General features: G+C 50.6%; 1 protein-coding gene across 5 annotated transcripts in view; it reads right to left on the bottom strand.

Annotated features, from left to right (window-relative positions):
- The window catches only part of CCDC88C (coiled-coil domain containing 88C), a 124,535-nt gene that overhangs the window by 99,144 nt on the left and 4,237 nt on the right, over positions 1-21,154 (bottom strand). For all 5 annotated transcript variants that reach the window (XR_006604137.1, XM_045071213.1, XM_045071222.1 and 2 more), the window contains exon 3: positions 16,993-17,101. Coding sequence is in view for 4 of the 5 variants with exons in the window: in XM_045071213.1 (XP_044927148.1) it covers positions 16,993-17,101 (109 nt within the window). In the remaining variant the exon portion in view is untranslated. The remainder of the gene's footprint in view (positions 1-16,992; positions 17,102-21,154) is intronic.

Raw genomic sequence — 21,154 nt, 5'->3', positions numbered from 1 at the left:
CTTTCCCCCGGCAATTGTTCCCCAGCCCAAGGCAGGATATCAGGCTGGATGTCAGGCCACCACAGATCCAGGACCGACCGAGGAACACAGGGAGCATGCCTGCCTTTCACCTGGAGGAGGGTCCAATTAGTTCATAGTAAGGCCGCGGCAGCAACTGCCAAGGGCAGTGGGGTCATAGGTCAGGTAGGGTGAGGTAAGGGGTCGTGGGGCTGGGAGAAAAAGGGCTCCAACCACTCTCCAAGTCCAGACACTAAAATGGGAATAGGAGGGGCTACAGGCCGGCACCCCCCCACCAGCTCCCTCCTCACCCTCCAGGTGACGAAGGTGGTACAGGGGAGGGAGTCACAGGCCACTCTTCTAGACAGACAGTGATCCCAAATTCAAAGTGGAGGTCATTGACCCAGACCCAAAAGACTTCAAGGGGAAAGGGACACTTCTCTGTCTGACAATTTATTCCTGGTTTGATTTAAGCAAGAGCTTCTAAAAAGTCCTCATCTCCCAGGACTATCCGTCATCCCCAGGAATAGCCTGGCTGCCCAAATTTAAGATTAATTGCTTTGAGGTGGAAAGACCCCTATGCTGAGTCCAGGTGAAAAGGTTATTCTTTTAAACAAGAGGGGAAACAAAGGAAAAAAAAAGAAAGAAAGAAAACAAGGAAAGATGGAGGATAAAGGGAAGGGAAATAAAAGAAATGCTGACTGACCCTGCTCAACTAGCCACACAGGGTCCACCAGCCACCGGAGTGGGACAGACACGCGCCACTCTTAAGTTGGGGCCGGGGTTTCGAGCCCTTGGTGACCAACATCACGTACTTTCTTACTAGATGCTCTCTTCATTCCTGTGGAAAATCTTTGAGACCAGTGTCTGGCACAGAGCCACAAGTTCCACAGAAACCTTCTATCCTCCTCTTCGTTTATGCTTTTAGCATCTCCAGCTCATTACGGTATGGAGGGGGGAGCATCTAACTCAGTGCCACACCCACACGCATGCCTCGAGCTCTGTGCTAAATGCAGGAACACCAAAGGCTGCATGTCCCAGGTACCAGTGCTAAATAAAGCGCCCCCACTGCGGAAATCCTTGGGGCTGTGAGGCACACGTCTCCCGGGAGCACGGACCGGCCCAACCTCTTGATTCTCTAACTGGCTGTGTCTAGTCCACACGGCCAAACCCGAGAACTAAAGCCCACAACTACCTCCCGCCCCCAGTATCCTGAAGCCACCGAAGCCACCTTCCTGGTACCATATGCAGAAAGCCAACAGTTGGTCTCATTCTCCTATGAAGATTCCCAGAGCCCAAAGGAGTTAGACACAAAGAAATCCAAAACAACACAGACTCTCCCAAAACAGAGAAAGGAGTGGAAACTTCCTACTTCCTGTCCCTGGGTCACAGGTCACCTATCTGAACCAGAAAATGGAGGGACCAGGGGCTTCCACAAGGAAAGGGTATGGGTTCAGTCCTTTATTCATTCATTCATTCATTCATTCATTCATTCATTCATTCATTTATTTATGTTTGGAAAGACTATGTAGAACACACAACATAAAAACCACAGAAAATACACATTCACACTTACCAGCTTAACCGATCTCAAGTGTACAGTGTAGTAGTGTTAAGTACGTTCACAACTACACCAACCTCCAGAATCCTCTTCAACCTGCGAAGTCAAACTCTATCCCACCGGACAGTGTAACTCCCCTTTTCCTCTCCCCTGTTCCCCAGTCCCCGGCGACCACCATTCTGCTTTCCATCTCTACAGATCTGACTGCTCCAGGTCCCTTACAGAAGTGGGATCACGCAGTCTGCCTGTCTCCGTGACTGGCTTACTTCACAAGCACCCTGTCACCTGGGTTCATCATGCTGTGTGTGGCAGGCGTCAGAAATTCCCTTTATAAGGTGAATATCCCATTGTATGTATGCATTTTGTAATCCATCCACCCAGAGATGGGACACTTGGGTCACTTTACCTCCCGATTTTTACGAATAAATCTTCTACGAGCATGGGTGTTCTTCCTCGCTTTTTTTTTTTTTTTTTTAAAGATTTTATTTATTTATTTGAGAGAGATCACAAGTAGGCAGAGGCATACACACACAGAGAGGAAGGGAAGCAGGCTCCCTGAAGAGCAGAGAGCCCGATGCGGGGCTCGATCCCAGGACCCCAGGATCATGACCTGAGCTGAAGGCAGAGGCTTTAACCCACTGAGCCCCCCAGGAGCCCCTCTTCCTCGCTTTTTAAGTCAAAGATGATTTCTAAAATCAGATAGCCTACTCAAAGACTAAAAGGTCAATTTCCCTCAACATACCATGTTTTTTTCTCTTCTTTGTTTCGGTTGTGATCTCTTACACGTTCTAAACTCCTCCCACCCAAATCTGAACACACACTTCAATTTCAAAGTCATATCATGAATTCCCTTCCCAACTCCTGCCAGCTGCTCCCAGCCCTGTGGGACTTTCAGGGTGGCAGCCACCACCAGGACCACCATAAAAGCCATTCCCAGTTGCCCATGTTCCTGCCAACCTGGCCATCCATGGTGGCTCAAGCTCCCCCTTCCACAGACTGTACCTAGGAGTTCCAACGCACTGGGCACAGAAATGACCTGTGACTTTGGCACTGGGTCACCTCCTCTACCATATGGCTGCTGCCCTCCAGCTCCCAAAAGAACCCACCCTTTGGAGGTGGAGGGTGGTTATGAACATGGAACCCTCACGCCCTGACCTTGACCTGCCAAGAGCAGGGAGGGGAAACCTCAGTCAGAACCAGAGGAGGAAACTTTCACAGGGAAAAGAGGAAGGTTCTGCTGGTGACAATTCTGATTACTTTCTGTCTAAAAAAGGCTGCTAAAGGGCTTATCAAAGTGACTTTGCCTTTGGAAACCAATGTATCCCACCTTTTGAGCCCCAGAGTCAATATTAAGACCCAGAATCTCAGTGCAGGGAATGCACTCTAGCACAAACACTGGACTCCAGCCTGTCACAGACAGCTTGCCCTGGGCAGTTCTCAGCCTGGCCCCGTGCCTCTTCTTTCAGACACAGCTCTTGGGATCACACCAAGTGACAGGGTGGCCCATCAGCCAGCATTTATTAACCCCCCAGTCCCTGGGAGGGCACAGGCTGCCAGTTCCTGCCCTGAGAAAAGCCTGCAACCTGGTGTAGGACCCAGAGAAGGCAAGGTAGGCTCTGAAATGATGGGGATCAGGAAAAATCATTAAAAAAATCATTAAACCCAGGTTTAAAGAGGTAGGCAAGGGAATGTGCTCCATTGGAAGAAAGTGCCAAGCCAAGATGTAGAGGTGTATGGAGAGGGGGAGTGGGCATGGAAGGAGCAAAGACAGTACGACAGCCCGATAACAGGTCCCATCTACCCGCGCCAGCCTCCAGCTCCGCAGTGAGTGCCAGGCTGACTGCCAGGTGCTGCCTGCCACACCCCCTCTGACCCAGGGAGTCAAGGGCAGCTGTCCGCCTTGGACGAAGGAGGAAATGGCGCCGAGGGTCAGATTGCTTCCGCGGGGGAGGAAAGACCACAGTGTCTGCTATCTGTACAACAGTGGGGGGGGTCACTATCCAGAGGCCTCCTCAGGACACTAGCCAGGGGCAGACAAGTTAAAGGTGGCCTCAGAGTTTACCTCCCAAAGGAAGAAACCGGAGTAGTGACAGGTGACGACAGGTGAAGCAGGTCAGATCTAAGCACCTCTACCTCCCCGGTGACCTACACCACTGTCCCCATCTGCCGTTCAGGATTAACTGCCCCGGGCAGCCAAAGAAAAGAAGGGCCTGGACTCATCAGAAACCACCAGCTCTTCTTCCTTTTGGCATCTCAACCTTGGGACATCCACAGCTGTAACATAGTTTCCATCTGAAAAGTCCAATTTTATAAACTGTAGTCTATGAAATTCCAACATCACAAATTCTCACTGTAAAGGGGCAGGGCGGGGGAAGCATCTAGAAGACCAGCTTTGTACCAGAAGTGCCAAAATGCCTTCAGAGTTTCTGATAACTTCAGCAGCCACCGTTCCACACTATAAAGGGAAGTAAGCAGGAGGAGGAGCCTGTTTGGTGGTTGTGGTTTGGAAAGGAGGCATTCATTTTCAAGTTTTGAAGTCATTAAGCCTAAACTACAAAGCTCCGGGGAGCCAAGCTGGCTAGACGAAGTTGAAAACAACCAATGTAATTTCCACCCCCCAGGGACTCTGCCTTCCCAATACCTGACATATGGCATCTCCATCAACAAAGCCAACACCACTTGAAAAGCCTACAGGTTGGTGTGAAAGCAGCAGGGGACCCCTGGAAGACTGGGATTCAAAGGCTCCAGCCACCCCACCCCAGCCATCCCACTGCATCTCTGACCTCCGCAAAGGTCAGGTCCTAAATCCCCAGTCAGGTCCTAAATCCCCGGGATGTGTCAGGCACTCAAGCGACACAGAACAAATAAAGCAATGCCCTGTCCTCCAATTACTCAGTCTACAAAGGAGCCACAGGGCGGAGAGCTTTCTAGGGCCACTCTAGCCTAGAGACAGGATCTTGGGTCCAGGCCCAGTACCATAACAAGTGTCCTGAATGCCAGGACTGACTGATTTTCTGAATTGCTTACTCCAGACTCATGGGTCCTATTGTGTTGCATCTTGTCTCTAACACATGCTACTGGTAGACCTGTTTCCACGCTGGTGGGCTGGGACACAAAATGCAGTGCCTGCTTTTAAGAGAGTTCACTGCTGGCAGCAGATAAAACCATGAGCTAACAGGTCTAGACACTCAGGGCACTGTAGGCACACAGGAAGCTCAAAAAGATCACAGAGGAGGGAAATGCACAGGGTGAGTCAAGCACGTATGGACGTGGTTATTAGACTGATCCAAACATATCACAGTGGACCCCGGGGGAGGGCCTTCCTCAGTCCCCTAACTCATGTCAGTGAAGCACGTCCAGTGAGGCAGATCGACTCACAACTCTGCCTAACCAGCGGGCGTCTTACCCTCGAAGTACGGGCACCAGGCCCTCATTCAACCCCCATCACGGTCCTTAAGGCAGACACTATCGATATCCCGTTGCAGGTAAGAAAGACTCTTGGGAGATGAAGGCTCTCCAAGGTCACAGTGCGAGTGGTGAGCTCCAGGGAACCCCACCTCTACCTCTTGCCTCTGCAGATAGGCCCCCCGCCACTCTCCCTGCCAGCTCTCTGGGCTCGGCCCTTAAGGATACAGACCGACTGCCCTCAAGGCCTCCAGAAACTTGGCATCACTCCAGGTGAAGCACAGAGACAACTGCAATAAGGTATCACCCGAATTTTACAGGTGAAGTTACATGACGTGCCCTAAGTCACAAGGGTAGTAGTAACAATGATACACGCGTCTCTAGACCCCTGCAAGAATTAAATGACCCGACCTGACAAAGCAGTGAGTTGCCTTTACTTCCGCCCCCCACCCACAATCTTCCATCTCGTTCTCCCCACTCTTGCTTCACCTTCCTGCCCCACTTACCCCCTCACCCACTGGGGAGCAGTGGCCAACCTGCTCCCCTCAGCTGGGAAAGCAAACCTGACTCCACCTCCTCCAGAACCAACACCAGGACACCCCCCCACCCGAGGGGACGGCCCGTGGAAGTGTGGAACAAGACATCCCATTTTCCAGCTCCATCTTCCTTTCCAAGGGATGAACTCTTGACGTGGGCTCAAGTGGCAAGAGTTTAACAGGCAATTGCTCACAACATTTCAACAGAACAACGTGTAGTCGTATCGCAGGAGGACAGGAAGGCTAATACAAACATACCCGGGGCATCAATAAAATAATCAATGAGAAGCAACCCAGCCAGTCAGCCCCCAATGAGCCGTTGGGTTTTTTTCCCCCTCTTCTCTTCCCTAGGTACATCATGTAATTCACCCTTCTTTCTCATATAAAAAACAAAAACAAAAACAAACAAACAAACAAAACCCTTGCTTTTCCAACACCGGTGGAGACCTTTCTGGTTACTCTGGGATCTGTGCTCCCTGAATTGCGGTTCTGAGGCCCCAAGTGAAGAAGGCCTTGTTGTTCTTCAGTTCTGCCTCTTTTCTGGGTGGACAGAAGCAATGGGAGGCATCCCCCCCCTACCCCAGCCACAACGCCCAGTTTCCTCCCTCACAGCATGGTCCTGTATTTAGAACACCTCCTCTCCCCTCTTAACCTGTGGAGAAACCTAATCCCAAGTCAATGGAACCCTCGCAGGGCGTACTGGCAGCCCTTCTGAAACCCTCCCCTCCCTTCAAAATATCACCCACACACTCCAAGCTGGGGCCTCTTCAAGGCCTCTCTCATCCTTGGTGAACCCACCGATTTCGGACATGCACTTCCTCATCCTCCTCAGGCTTCCTCTTCAACACCAGAAAAATGACTCAAATTCGATCATAAAGGGAAAGGACCAAGGCCCTGAATGCTTCGGCGCTGTTGCAGGAAAACGCTGCCTTTCCAAAAAGAACAGTTGAACAACAAAAACTGTTATTAGCCTTGGAGGTGAGCCATGCAGGAGGCCCGACAGAGGGGCGAAGCCTGCCCGGGCAAGTTCTTCGGAGACTCCTTTTGACAAAGCAGTTGTAACATCCAACATGCGGAGCTTGGCACGGAACACCAAAACCCAAGGCAAGGGAGAGACTCTTTTTTTTTTCCTACTCAAAATAAGAAATCCATTTCCCTCCTTCTCATCACAAAAGGAATGGGTACCTCTTAGCACTTCCTCCACCTCTCTGATGACCCGGCAGTGCTGGACTCCCATGGCCCTGACCACTCGCAGCCCGGTTCTGAATGTGACCAACAGGAGCTAACTGAAAAGGAGGCCTGTTCACTCCCCCTTAAGAGCAGCGCAGCCTTCCCTCGGCATCTGAGCCCTTCGCAGTCGTGGCTTGGCTAATATTTTGCTGCAAGCACACATTCAGACCACCTGCCCAATGAGGGTGGGTGACCACCCTCCCCCGGCCCCAACTTCCACCCCCAGGTCTCTTCCATGCCAGGCTGGAAAAAGACAATTCTTACAGGTGTGGCCACAGACCATGAGAAACCTTGAACAAAAAGGTATGGAGAAGTAAATCCATGGTGAGAAAACATGCAGCAGAAACAGGATTCTGGAAAGAAGTGCCATTCAGAGTTAGTAGAGGAGCCAGGACAAGGCTCAGATCTGCAGATTCAAAGGTCTGAGTGGGCCATCCCTGTATGGGGTACGTGGGCTCAGTGCTGTGCCCCAGTGGCCCGAGCCAGGAGGCAGCCCACGGGGCCTTGGAGGAAAGGAGAGTGTGGCCGCTTAGGGGCAGGAGGGAAAGCCCCAGGGATTCAAGGTCTGGACTCAAGGTCAAGAGGGGGAGCCCAGAGAGACCAGATAAAGGGTGTCTACAGATTCTCCCCGCCTGTCTCTGTACCTCCCTCTCTCTCTCTCCCATCGCCTTCAGCCTCCACCGTCTGGCCAAGTTCCAGGTCCACTAATTACATCAGACCCACCTTTCACCCCTCCCCACCCTCCGCAATTAGCCTTGATTCTCTGCTTCCTGCTGCTCTGGGGGTGCAGCCTGAGGCCAGCTGCTCCCCGCATCCCACCCCTGGCCCAACCCCGGAAGTGCTGGCTTCAGAAGGGGCCTGAAGCGATCCGGTCCCTTCCTCTGCGGCTCCAGGCTGGTGTGAAGTCTAGTTCTCAACAAGGGGGAGGCCAAGCAGGAGACCCCCCCCGGGAGGCAGCACTCTCAGCCTGGCCCGCCAAACGAGTCTCCTGGCTCAGGAAACCCCCTCGCACGGGTGTCCGTGCAGATCCAGAGGGGCCCTGCCCACCTTCACAGCACAGTGCCTCGGCCTGCCCCAAGCTACCTCCTGGCACGATACATGCAGAAAGCCCGATTTTCAAAAAGACATTTCACCAAGCAGCCGATGACCAAGAAAACCTGCAGCTCTCTGGGACTGTTTCTAGATCTTAGTCGATGAGCCTCACTTTACTAATCTGTAAAATGGAAATAGCAATTTCTTCCCTGCGGGGCCAAGGCCTGGCCCACAAGAGGCACTATTACCTTCCCTCAAGCTTCTGACTGGGCCAAGAAGCTGAATCTCAAAGTTCTGGCTTGCTATTCAATATGTCTGGACAGCATTTTTTTCTAGAAACAGGAAGGAGAAAAGACAAGTCAAGTCCATCCAATGCGTGGTCTCCTGTTTAGCAGGAACAAAACCTGTGTCTGGAAAGGTCTGGGATGGTGCAGCACGTGACCAGGTATTCTCAGCCCTGGTTGCTCCATCCCTGGTCAGCAGGACAAGGAGAGTCACAGGTCAAGAGCAAATGCCTCTGTTTAGTGTACAAAAGGGGAATTCCAGCAACCCTGAGAGCTGCCCCCTCCTGCAGTGGCTTCCCATCCAGCTGACCCTGAGCTACAGCCACTGAGTCCCACGGGGCAGGACCTGAACCCCGAGGCCCTGGTGGGAGCAGGGAGATCTGCTGCAGACCTCAGAGGTCCGAGGCCTGGGAAAGCACCTACCTTCCCCTCAGATGCTCACTCCAGCTGGGACACGGAGCAAGCTGCCATCCACGGCCCCACATGGGCAATACCCCACGGGATCTCTCAGAGCTCGTCTCCTCTGCCCCTGCTTTGGTCCAGGCCCCCACAATCTGCACCAACTCCCCACTCCCTCCTGACACTAATCCACTCTTTTTTTTTTTTTTAAGATTTTATTCATTTGAGAGAGTAAGGGAAAGAGAGCATGAGAGGGCAAAAGGAGAGGCAGAGGGAGAAGCAGGCTCCCCACCAAGCAGGGAGCCCAATGTGGGGCTCAATGTCGATCACCGGAGCCTGGGATCATGACCCGAGCTGAAGGCAGATGCCCAACCAACTGAGCCACCCAGGTGCCCCAACACCAACCCATTTTTAATATGGGGACCAGCATTTCCTTTTTTCAACTTTCCCTTTTAAAAATTCTCCTGGGGGTGCCTGGCACAGATGGTCAGCCATCTGCCTTTGGCTCAGGTCATGATCTTGGGGCCCTGAGATCTAGCCCCGCATCAGGCTCCCTGCTCAACGGGAACCTGCTTCTCCCTCTACTGTTCCCCCTGACTGTGCTCTCTCGCTCCGTCAAATAAATAAATAAAATCTTAAAAAAAAAATTAAAAATAAAAATGCTCCCAAAGACTCTCGAGTACCCCAGGATAAAGTCTGAATTCATCAGCATGGCATCTGCTCCCCCCACCCCCACCCCATCCTGACACCTCAATGTCTTCCTGCCTCACCCATCACCACCAGGAAAGACACCCAACCTCTAACCACCTTGAAGAGATTCAATCATCCCTCAGGCTATTTTATGTCTCTACAGCTTTGCAGATGCTGTTCCTCTCCGAAGACACCCCCATGGACTTCATTTTCTGCCAGTCTAGTTCACTGCCAAGCTTCCAAGACTCGGGACAAGTGTCACCCACCACTAGAGAAAGCTCCGTATGAACGTCACCCCTTCCCAGGCTGTGATCACCCAAGTGTTTCAGCGGCTGGTTTACTGGCCTCTCTCCCACGCCACTAGATGTGGGTACCTCAGGCATGGAGAATGGCCTTCAGAACAAGAAAGGAAAGAACCAGGCAGCCCCTGGCAAGGGACACCCGTCTCTCCGGGTTTCCAGAGCTTCCCCATCCCCTATTCCATCACTACCCTAGAGACAATGAGGGCCAGGAAGTGAGGTGAAGGAAAGAGGAAAGGAGGGGTCCATGCAGACCACCGCCCCTCTAGGGCTCACTTCCCAACAGAGTCTGGAAGGTCCCCTCTTGAACTGCACACAGACAGCTACCAGTTCCAGGGAAGCAGGAAAGCTCCCGGGTCAAGTCCACAGCAGAAAAAGAGCTCCCACTGCTGACCTGGGGACAGGACGCTGGGACCTCTCTGTTGAAGACCATCCAGCCTCACCCCTGTGCCATCACCGCGCCACCATCGCTGGGAGGCTATCCCATTGGAGACCCCAAACCAGACCCCGACAGCACTCCCCACGCAAGGAAACCCGCCTGGGTGTACAGTAAAAACCTCAGCCCTTCATCTGCATGGCAGAGACCCAGAAATAGTCGTCACGCACTCAACAGCATGGAACACGGCGGGTCTTAATACTACACGAGGGGCATGAACAGGCAAGTCAGCAAGAAACACAGAAGACCTCAAATTATTCATGCTCCATGACCCGGGAATTCCATACCGGGCCTGTAGTGCAAGGAAATGAAAACATTTGGTGAAAGGGTTAAGTACCAGGTATGTTCACAGTGGTGGTGTTTGGAATTCCGAGACACGAGTAACTCAGTATCAGCTGCAATGGCAGCCACATGATGGGAGGGCCGTGTAGACACGAGTAACTCAGTATCCGCTGTAATGGCAGCCAAATGATGGAAGGGCTATGTAGACGCTAAAATTCCTACTATGAATAAACATTTAATGACGTGGGAAAACGCTCCTTGCACAGTAAATGAAAAGAAAGATGACACCTGGTCTAGATAAGGTAATGCACACTCTGAAACCCAGGTGCCCACGGACGCAGAGAGGGAAAGCATCAATACCAAACGTTAACGATGGCATCTCTTAGAGGTGAGATAACTGGTGAACATCATTTTCCTTATTTCTCCCAATCAGCAATCAGAACATGTCTTTTTAATACAAGAGACTACTTTCTACACCCTCAGACTCTAAGTCCAAGTTACAAAATCAAGAATATCCACTCTCCTCCTGTGGAGCCTCACGGTCCTGCTCTATAACACTGAAAGCAGAAGGGCACCCAGATGGCTCAGTGGGTTAAGTGTCAGACTCTTGAGCTCAGCTCAGGTCATGACCTCAGGGTCATGAGATGGAGCCCTGCATCCAGAATTCAGCATGCGGCCCCGCACTGGGCTGGGAGTCTGAGTTTCTCTCTCTTCTCTCTCCCCTCCCCACACCCCTCCCCCTCTGCTCGTGCTTTCATTCTAAATAAATCTTCAAAAACAAACAAACATTGGCAAAACCTCTCCCCTGCAAATGTGATACACTGTACTTGTCATAAAGCAAATTCCACTGGTATTATAGAAATGGCCCATGTGGACTGTTGTATGTTCCCCCGAACACCGTCCCCATCCATGACAGCAGGTCACACCCACCTACGCAGGCTTCACTTTAACTGAACGCTACCCCCCCTACCCCCCCCCACCCCGCCCAGAATGGGACAGAGCTACTCGAGCTTGCCAGGTTCCCACCGACAATATCAAATGTACGTTTCCTTCAATTCTTACTTGTGACAAGTCTTTCATTTCTCCAACTGAGCGCTCATATTTCTAGAGATAATTCTAATTTTAACTAGTGAGCCCATGCTTATCTAAAACAACCACCACTGAAAATGGACAGATCTCAAAAACAGGACGAGTAGGGAAAAGGCAGGGCCAAGTGTATGGAAGTTTTATCTAAAGGCACCACACAAAACATATATATATACACACATAAACACACACACCCCCATATATACAGAGAATTAGAGTATAAAATCGTGAACCAGATACCCACGAAATTAACAATGGGGATTATCCCTAGGGCTGGAGGGAAGGATAAATGGACAAAGGTAATCCACACACTGGAAATGTCCTGGGGACTTTGATAAGAGGAATTTTATTTAAGGGGGAAAAAAGCCTCAAACAACTATGAACTATATTCATGTGTTCATATTTAACAGATACACAAGTGTTTATTTGAAACATCTGTACTTCTTTAATTTTCCAAAGCAATAAAGAAAAAAAAATGACATAAGATAAAGCAACCCCAGACTCTTCATTGTGCCATTTCTTCTGAGGTAAAGAAAAATATTCAGGACAGCTGGGTGGCTCAGTCAGTGAAGCTTCTGCCTTCAGCTCAGGTCACGATCCCAGGGTCCTGAGATCGAGCCCCACGTTGGACTCCCTGCTCAGCAGGGACCCTGCTTCTCCCTCTCTTTCTACCTCTCCCCACTGTTCATGTGCGGACTTGCTCTCAAATAAATAACTTTTTTTTTTTAAAGATTTTATTTATTTATTTGACAGACAGAGATCACAAGTAGGCAGAGAAACAGGCAGAAGGAGAGGAGGAAGCAGGCTCCCTGCTGAGCAGAGAACCCGATGCGGGGCTCGATTCCAGGACCCTGGGATCATGACCTGAGCCGAAGGCAGAGGCTTTAACCCACTGAGCCACCCAGGCGCCCCGTCAAATAAATAACTTTTTAAAAAGACTTTTTATTTGACAGAGAGACACAGCAAGAGAGGGAACACAAGCAGGGTGAGAAGAAGAAGCAGGCTTCCCGCTGAGCAGAGAGTCCAAAGCGGGGCTCGATCCCAGGACCCTGGGATTGTGACCTGAGCCGAAGGCAGATGCCGAACGACTAAGCCGCCCAAGTGCCTCTAAATAAGTAAAATCTTAAAGTACATCATTCTGGGTCGGTCCTGGCTTCCTGACCATGGTGAGAGACCAGAGCTCACAAGGGCCAAATTCAAGGACCTCCTAAAACAAAGCTTCCTGGAAACGACCTGTAATTCTTGGTTGTCTCTGGCCATTGTGTGACTGTGGAATCTGAGGCCCGTGAGGGCCCATCTTCTTCTGGACAGACAAGAACTCAGGCCCAGAGAAGGAAAGCAGACGGTTCTGGCACATGACCTATAAGGGGAACAGCTCCAAGAAACTCTGCTGATTTCTCATTTCAGGGTAAGTTCTGCAGGTGGGTCCCTACATCCATCTGAGGGTCCCGATTTCCAGACAGAGATCTACGTAGACCTGACAACAAAGACCAACACACACCCGAATTTATCCAGGTTGCTGTTCAAACTGCTTCCCACCGGCATAAGGTCAAAGAAGCCTCTGTAATTCACGTGAAAGCAGGCCCCAACTGTTGGGAGGAGGAGCAGGATGGCAGGTGTCCAGGGCAGGGCAGTGGGACACAGTGCATAGCCCCCAAGGAATAAACACACACCAGCCCCTGCTGCACCCAGGACTTCTGCTTCTACTAGATGCACTTTCCCACTGGCTTGACTGTCAAATGAACGTGCATTTAATGCAAATCCTCAAGAATCTGAATATAAAATAATCATTCAATCAAAATAATGTTAAATCCAAAATTTAACATTAAAAAAGCAAAAACAAAAACAAAAAACCAGCCTCATATGATGGCAGGGCACAGAGCTGGCCTGCGGGGGGCTTGAGGCAGCACGCAGGCCTGGTCTAAGCTTGCCTTTCCTCCAGGCCTCTCAGCAGATGTTCCTCCACCTGTGCAGGCTCGTCCTGGAGCGGGAACCTCCACCTCGGGCTGTCAGCCTTTTCTTCTGCAAAAGGCAATGACAAAACCAAGCACTCTCTCCCCGCTTCCCTGTTCCTGGACACACGAGATGTTCGCCCATCGTACATGATGGAGAGGAGTCACCTGGGGGGACCTGGCTGAAGGTGCCTCTTCTGGACATCACTAGAAACACTCTAACCCTTAGTTCCCATGAGATTGCACAGCAGAATAGCCTGGAGGGCTTGTGAAGACAGATTGCTGGACAGCCACCGCTGGTCTGGAGGATGGGGGGTACTGACAATCTGCATTTCTAACAGGTTCCGGGTGATGTTGATGCTGCAGGTCTGGGGACCACACTTTGAGAAGCCCACTGATTCGCCAGCTTGCTGGAAGGATGGTGAGAGCAACAGCTGGGGAACTTCTGAAAATGCCATTTCTAGGCCCCAGCCCTGGAGAAGTCCAAGCAGCAGGTCAGGAGGCAGCCTGGGACCCTGGCTGACACACCAGTGGTCAGACTGAGGCCGGCCATGCTGGTTTCCACGCACCATCTACTGTCTGCCCCAGACAAAGGTCAAGGGTCATCACCTCCACAGGTTTTCAGAGGCAAAACTTGAGCTTCCTTGCACGATAAGCCCATGCTACTCAAGAGAGGCCCCCATCCTTTCTAATGGTCCCTGCCTTATGGTGCCTCAGAAAAGGGGACAGCCAGTGGGAAGAACCGCTGCTTGGCAAACAAGACCCAAGGCAGGATTCTGTGACCTCAAGGAGTCTACCAACAAAAAACCATGGACAAGCAGTAGTCTCACCAGTCGGGGGGCAATCTCTCGCCCTTCCAGACTACCCTTACCCAGTAAGAAGCAGAATCTGCTTTGCCCCATCCCGAGCCCTCCCAAGCTGGAGGGCCACTTTCACAGGGGGACTTGGGCCATATTCCTCTTGGGAAACTTTCTTTCACCTCTTATAATAACAACCAAGTATGTGTACACTTGAACGTCAGGTGGCAGGGAAAAAGGCAGGATATGCAATTGTATATATGGGACGACCACGACCGTATAAAACAAAAACTATTCATGCAAAAACTGGAAGGAAGTTCTTTTTCTTCTTGCTACTTGTTCTCCAAGCTGTTTATAAAGAGCAGCGACCTCTTGCAGGACCAGGACTTAACTTTATTTTACAATAAATCAGAAAGAAAAAATATACAGAGCTGCCCACACACCTAACCTGTGCCAGCCCCGAGAGGAAGTGGCCGGCTAGCCCCCCAGGGAGCAGGACTGACTGAGGAGGGGGGAGACGGCTCGCAGCAAATGCTTGCCAGGGGCTGGGGCTGCCAACCCACCCCAGCCCTGAAGAGTTAACAGCATAGGAGCAGAACAAGGACGCAGGGGCCCCCTTTCCACCTGTGAGTCTTTCTGGGCCCTGAGAACGAACTGGACATCTTTTCCTCCCCCTGACCATGTCTCGTCTCCTGGAACTCTACACGGAGCAGCTACCCGACTCCAAACTGACACAGTCTCTACTGGGTATCATGCTCTGTCCAGCCAGCCGAGATCCGGACGGTTGGGAGCCACGGTTCAGCACCAGCGTGGACTCCTGTGGCCAGCAAGAGCCGAGGACAGCCCCCGGGTGGCCGACAGCTTGCAGCAAGGGGCTGATGCGGCACACTGCTCACGGACAGCTCTCAGCCCCCGGGGAGAGGTTACTATCCCTCAGCAGCACCTTTGGCCTAAGACACACCTGTGGAGCTACCGCCACCGGCTCTGGCCAGTCCTGCAAACCTGCTGTTCTGAGTTTCTGTCTCTCTCGTGTTCACATCCTCCCGAGTTTAAATTCATGTGAAATTGGGTAAAGCAGGCCTTTATCTGAGCAACTGTGCAAAACTTGGACCTTGACAGATCAAGGACAGGCCGGTCTTATGCCTCCATGTCTTCCTCTACCTCTATACGCTTTCCCATTCTCTCTTTCCCATGACCCTCCAAACATGGAAACTCAAGTCACCTGCCAAGACTCCACTCAAGTGCCGCCTCCTCCAAGAAGCCTTTCCCTCCCTCTCTGTAGCATGAGTTAAGGGCCTTAAGCTACCTGCACTCCACGGCCCCTGGCACTTAGCACACAGCATCAAAAGCCCCTGCTCACCAGGAATGGTGCCTACAGATTGGGATCAAGCCCTGAGGACATGCTGAACCACCAGCCCTGCCACCAGACAGCACCCCCCATGCCCAGACCCGAGTTCACGGGCAGCCCCACTGTCTTTGCTCAGCTTCCTCTGCCCATGGCCATCCCCAGGAAAACACTCGCGGAATATTTCCCACCTGTCTACAGCATGCCTGGGCCTGAGTGTGGCGCCTCTCAGAGGAAAACAAACCCATTCAGCCCCATAGATCCCGCTCGCCCAGGACCCCCATCCCATCACAGCTGCCATCTATCTGGAACTAAAAGGATGGGGCTGGATCTAAGCCTCACAGAGGCTGCTCAAGAAGTCCACAGCACCGGGCCACCAATGGTCCATGCAGTGAGCCCAGGTGGCTTGCAGATCTGGCCATACAGGGAAAGAGTCCCAGCACAGTAACCCTCTCTCACGCACCCCAACCACGGTGGGAGGGATGACAGATACAATCATCTCGGAAAACCCAGGACAAGGTCCACTCCCTCCCTCTCCCATCCATCTTCAAATTCGTACTGAGTCCTCAGAAGGGATGCTCCCGCGGCAACTGCAGCCCCCTGCAGGAGACGGCCCAGCACGTGGTGTGATGCCTCAGCTGACCTCAGAACCAGCAAGGACTGCATGAGGACAGAGAGTGAAACACGGTGGCCTGAGGATTCCCTCATATCGACAGGGACCTCACCACCCTGCAGATGCCCCTAAACCCCAGCACAGAGACTGGGTTACAGTCCAGGAACCTGATGCTAAGAAGAGGTCCCAGAGGCAGAGTCTGCTCAAGGAATCGGCAAAGCCCCAGCATGAATTCTGGAAAAGGTATCTTCCTGAGCAGCCGTTCTCAAACCGTGTTCCCTAAGGTCCTGGCAACCAACAGAGATGCCCCAGTGGGAAAGGAGGGTGCCAAGCAGAGAAAACCAGAGCCCCCGACCCTGAAGTCAATCACAGTCACAAGGGCTTCACCTGGGGTTGCAAGAAAAATGCACAGCGGGGAGTAGTTTCACGGCTAAGAAGTTTAAAAGCCAGGGCTCTGAGAGACACAGTTTAAATCCATTTCCCATCAACATCAACAATTCTCACCTGACCTTCCGAAGGCGAAAAGCCCTTCCCCTCAGGGCCCCCTGCCCAACCCATCACCTATCTGCTGCTGAGACACAGGGAGCACCTGCCACTTGGCACCCTGAACCCCAGTGCTCCCGTCTGCATGCTGGGGGCACAGACATAACCCTTCCACAGTCTCTTCTTTCCCTCAACCTTGTCAGTTACTCCTGAACAAAGACTCACTCGTTGTGGGTGACACCCTCTCAGGGTCCCCATTCAAGAGCATGCTTGGGGCTGCAGCTGTGAATCACGGCCCGTCCCTGGGGTCCTGCCATACCAAGCACGATGCTCTGCACACAGCTCAAAGGATATTCACTGGACAACTTTGTTGTCCAGCATCTGACACGCTTCCCACAATGCAAAAAAAAAAAAAAAAAAAGGATGCAAGTGAAAACACACCAAGCGTGAGCAAGCAAATGCCTAACCATGAACACCATTTCCTCTTGGCTTCCTGCGGGGAAACCTTTCAGTGACGATACCACCAGAGGCACAGTCAAACTCCAGGGGAACTCCCAGCCCTTACCTGGTAATACGTCTTAATGTTTCTCACCAAGATGGTCAAGTTCTGAATGCGAAGGTTCACGTCATTGTTGACGTGCTTGTTGATGCGCTGATTTGTTGGCCTGGGGTCTCTGGAGAAGGAAGAGAACGGAGGAAACTGCTTATCCCAGCATTTGCCACACACCCCATTTCCAGCCGAGAGCCAGCTCCAGGCCCCCCCAGCCTCACTAACTACGCGGTTATGACAACATGGCTCAAGTCAAATCCTTACTCCGTTACTGCCAAGCCATGGACCTTGCGGGGGCGGCGACCCATCACCACCCTGATCACCCAACCCATCACAGGCCCTGAGTCAACATTATTTCCGCTCCTACTGCTAGCAGCACCCATAAACCACCACCAAAGGTCAATGCAGACCCCAAAAGTGATACTGTCTGAAAACCAATAACCTCTCCCAAGATAGATTTCAAGAAGAGCAAACCAAAATACAGGATATGCCAAGAAAGGGGGACAGGGAGTACATTTTCTGAGTTAGTAAATCAAAATCATTCATGTTCCATCTCACCGGGGTCCTCCACCTCTGTCACCAGATTGGTCTAGGGCCGGTGGTGCCTGTGATTTACATTTCAGGCACACAAATCTACCCTGAAAAACCAACAGCAGGAGTCTGTGATGTGACCTGGTGCACCACATACCCTACGAGAAATGCTAAGCACAGAGATATAAATAATTCATGTGGGAAACCCCCACGGTGTCATTTATTTTCCGATCTCGGGCAAAAGTCAGGTCTGGTTGGGATGAAACTAGAAATCAATCAAGTGATTTGTATTTCCACTCATCCACGTCCAGGACGTTTCTCAAAATGTTTCTTCTTATGTGACGAGAACAGACTGGGTAGACTGTAGACCGGATTTAGCTTCTACCTTCCCATTTACCACACAATGCATCTAACAAAGCCCTCCGTCCCATGTCACTGTCTCATTCAAATGAGGGCTGTTTTCAGGGTTTCATCTGTCATCCCGGCCCTGGGAGACGGCAGCCCCTCTTCCTCAGTAATCACCCCCACAAAGGGACAGGAGCCCAAACGGGAGTTGGGCAGTTAGGGAGATCACCCTCCATGCCACGCGGCTCATTCCAAAGCCAGTAATTAACAAAAAACTGATAAACAGTAAAAAAAAAAAAAATCCACGAGGTGAAATCATTTCAGTCCTCACTGTAAGGACAACCTTTTTTTTTTTTTTTACTTTAATAATATGAGCTGTTTAGAATTCGACCATTAAATATTTGACATATATACCAGGAGTCCCCACTGTGCATGGTGTGTTCGCAAACCCCTTTACCTGTGACACCCGGTCATAGCCACAGATTTTATTCAGTAAGCCTGGATCCCCCCAAAATAATCACATGGGCACTTGGGGCAACCAGGGAATCTCTTTTCAACTGTCATGTGACAACGTTTCTTATTGTCCCCACACAGTAATGGAGTCAGGCCAAGCCATTTGCACCGTTACATTTCTCTTGGAGCCATTCATTACTGAGAAAACAAAGGTTAACAGTTCAGTGGAAATTAATTTAGGAATAGAGGCCGCATTCAGAATTTATACCACAAAGGCATTTTTAGCTACAGAAGTATACTTGACATTATAAACAATTTATCTTAAAGGCTCACTTCTCCTCTCTTTAGATACCTCAAGAGAGGAGAAGCAATTTCATTAAGTGACTAAAGTACTTCTTAAAACAGAACTCAGAGAGCACGCAGAGCTTTCTCCTCGGTCTCTGTAGTCCCAGCTTTAAGTCAGGGGGCTTCACACACGTGTTGGAAAACAAGGTGCACAGTTCCTGCGTGTGCAAAGGCACATCGCACACCCAGAGTGGGGACCTGTGGATCCCCCAGATAATAACAGAGGAGCCCCTGCCCAGCTCTGCTTTTGTTCTCCCAGGTCAGCTAACTGAAACTACACTCCAAAAGAGCCTCCACATTCACTGTAGAAATAATTAGACTAATTATCACGATCATTAGTGCTCCATCCTTCAGCGAAGGCTCTCAGGGTCAAGAGGTTATGAAGAAATAACTGGAAGCAAAAGTCAACTACGGTTAAGAAAGGCTCATCCTCACTCTCCCAGCACGGAGTAACCCCCACCTTTCTGTGCTGCAAAAAGGGGACAGGAAACACAGATGCCAGTCCACGACCAAGGTTCTCTGGGCCCCAGGGCATTCATCAGCAAAATGACTACAGGATTCTTCCAGCCCTAGGTGGTCACTCAAGAAGGTCAGCTCTGCACAGGCAAACGTGGACCCATACATGGTCCTATATCCCAGGAAGAGGACATCCCATAACCACTGCACAACTGTATGTCCCCAAAAGCCATCATTACTAACAAGGATCTTTTTTTCATGATATCCCTAGAATGCAAAGGCCCAAGAGCCCCATATCAAGAGGTCAGAGGATAGGAGGGAGGCACTGGGTGCAAGCATCTGGTAGCTTGTCCGAATTCAGGAACATCTGGAGTCCCAAGTGTGGGGCCCTCAGCACTTACTTATAAAAACTCCTAACTAGGGGTACCTGGGTGGCTCAGTCAGGTGAGTGTCTGCATTTTGATTTTGGCTCAGGTCATTGACTTGGTTCCTCATTCAGCGGGGAGTCTGCTTGAGAGTCTCTCTCCCCCTCTGCCCTCCCACTCCTGGGCACACGTGCGTTCTCTAATAAATCAATCTTTTAAAAACTAAAACTAGAAAAATGCAAATCAACTTGACCTAGAATTTTAAAGACAGAGGATTTACATTTATGGCAACCTTGCCCCCTCCCTTGGGAAAGCCAGCCTGCAAATTTTAGTTCTATTCCAAAGGCTTCCGAAATTTAAAAATGAATCAAGAAATGATCTATTAAGACATCTGAGTGGCTCGGTGGGTTAAGCCTCTGCCTTTGGCTCAGGTCATGATCCCAGGGTCCTGGGATCGAGCCCCACATAGGGCTCTCTGCTCACCAGGGAGCCTTCTTCCTTCTCTCTCTCTGCCTGCCTCTCTGCCTACTTGTGATCTCTGTCAAATAAATAAATAAATAAATAAATAAATAAATGTTTTTTTAAAAAAATGATCTATTGACATAGAGATGTCTATGTCCACAATGTATCATGGGTTGAAAAACAGGGATGGTGAAAGACAACAGCATGAGCCCATGTCCTTAGACCTTAAGGATCATATATCTACATACTATAGACATCTGAAGACACCAGAATAAAAGCATTGCTACCTCTACATGGTAAAATCATGGGCGATTTTATTTGGCTCATCTTTCTCTTCTATTCTCCTATAACCAATGTAAATTTTTGATATAATTTTTAAGGACTCAAAGCCCCCCCTCCCTGAAGAGTCTCATACTCTATAGCCAAAAAAGGAAATCACTTAAGTTCACAAAAATCTTTTTTATTCTGACACTTTTCCGACAACACAAACTCATTCAACTGACAAGTACTTGCCCTCAGCTTTTATATATGCAGAATGGGACTAGAGCTCCTCTTGCAACACATTAGGGGGGAAATTATTCTACAAATGCCTTTTAGAAACATAGGAAACTCAGGGTGCCTGGCTGGGTTGGTTGGTGGAGTGTGCAACTCTTGATCTTGGGGTTGTGAATTCGAGTCCCACGTTGGGTGTAGAGATCACTTAAAAAGGTGGGGGGCGTCTGGGTGCCTCAGTGGGTTAAAGCCTCTGCCTTTGGCTTGTGTCACAATTCCAGAGTCCTGGGATCAAGAGCCCTAATCGGGCTCTCTGCTCAGCAGGGAGCCTACTTCCCCCTCTCTGCCTGCCTCTCTGCCTACTTGTAATCTGTCAAATAAATAAAATCTTTAAAAAAAAGTCTTTAAAATAAAAAAAGAAGTTCCGGCAACTGTTTGACTTGAGGATGTTTCCAACCCCTGAATAATATATTATCCTGATTTTTACAGTAAGCACCGAGGGAAAATCTGAACAAAGCAAATAATGCTGGACTTACTACAAGCCTTGCAAAGGCACAAGCTGACCTCAGGCCCAATCCCAAGTTCCCAACTGCACTCAGCAGCCATTGCCCTAAATCAGGTGTCCCTTCTCAAAAGTACAGATGCATACTAGCCATTATTATGGCTCAGGCACGTGGGGGGGGGGGACACCCCCCCCGGGGGGCCCTTGGCCTCGTTCCGAACAAAGC

This window comes from Mustela putorius, unplaced genomic scaffold (assembly GCF_011764305.1).
Source record: "Mustela putorius furo isolate JIRA1106 unplaced genomic scaffold, ASM1176430v1.1 tig00000129_pilon_pilon_pilon, whole genome shotgun sequence".
In the NCBI taxonomy this organism is placed as follows: domain Eukaryota; kingdom Metazoa; phylum Chordata; class Mammalia; order Carnivora; family Mustelidae; genus Mustela; species Mustela putorius.
This window is presented reverse-complemented; position numbering and strand designations above follow the sequence as displayed.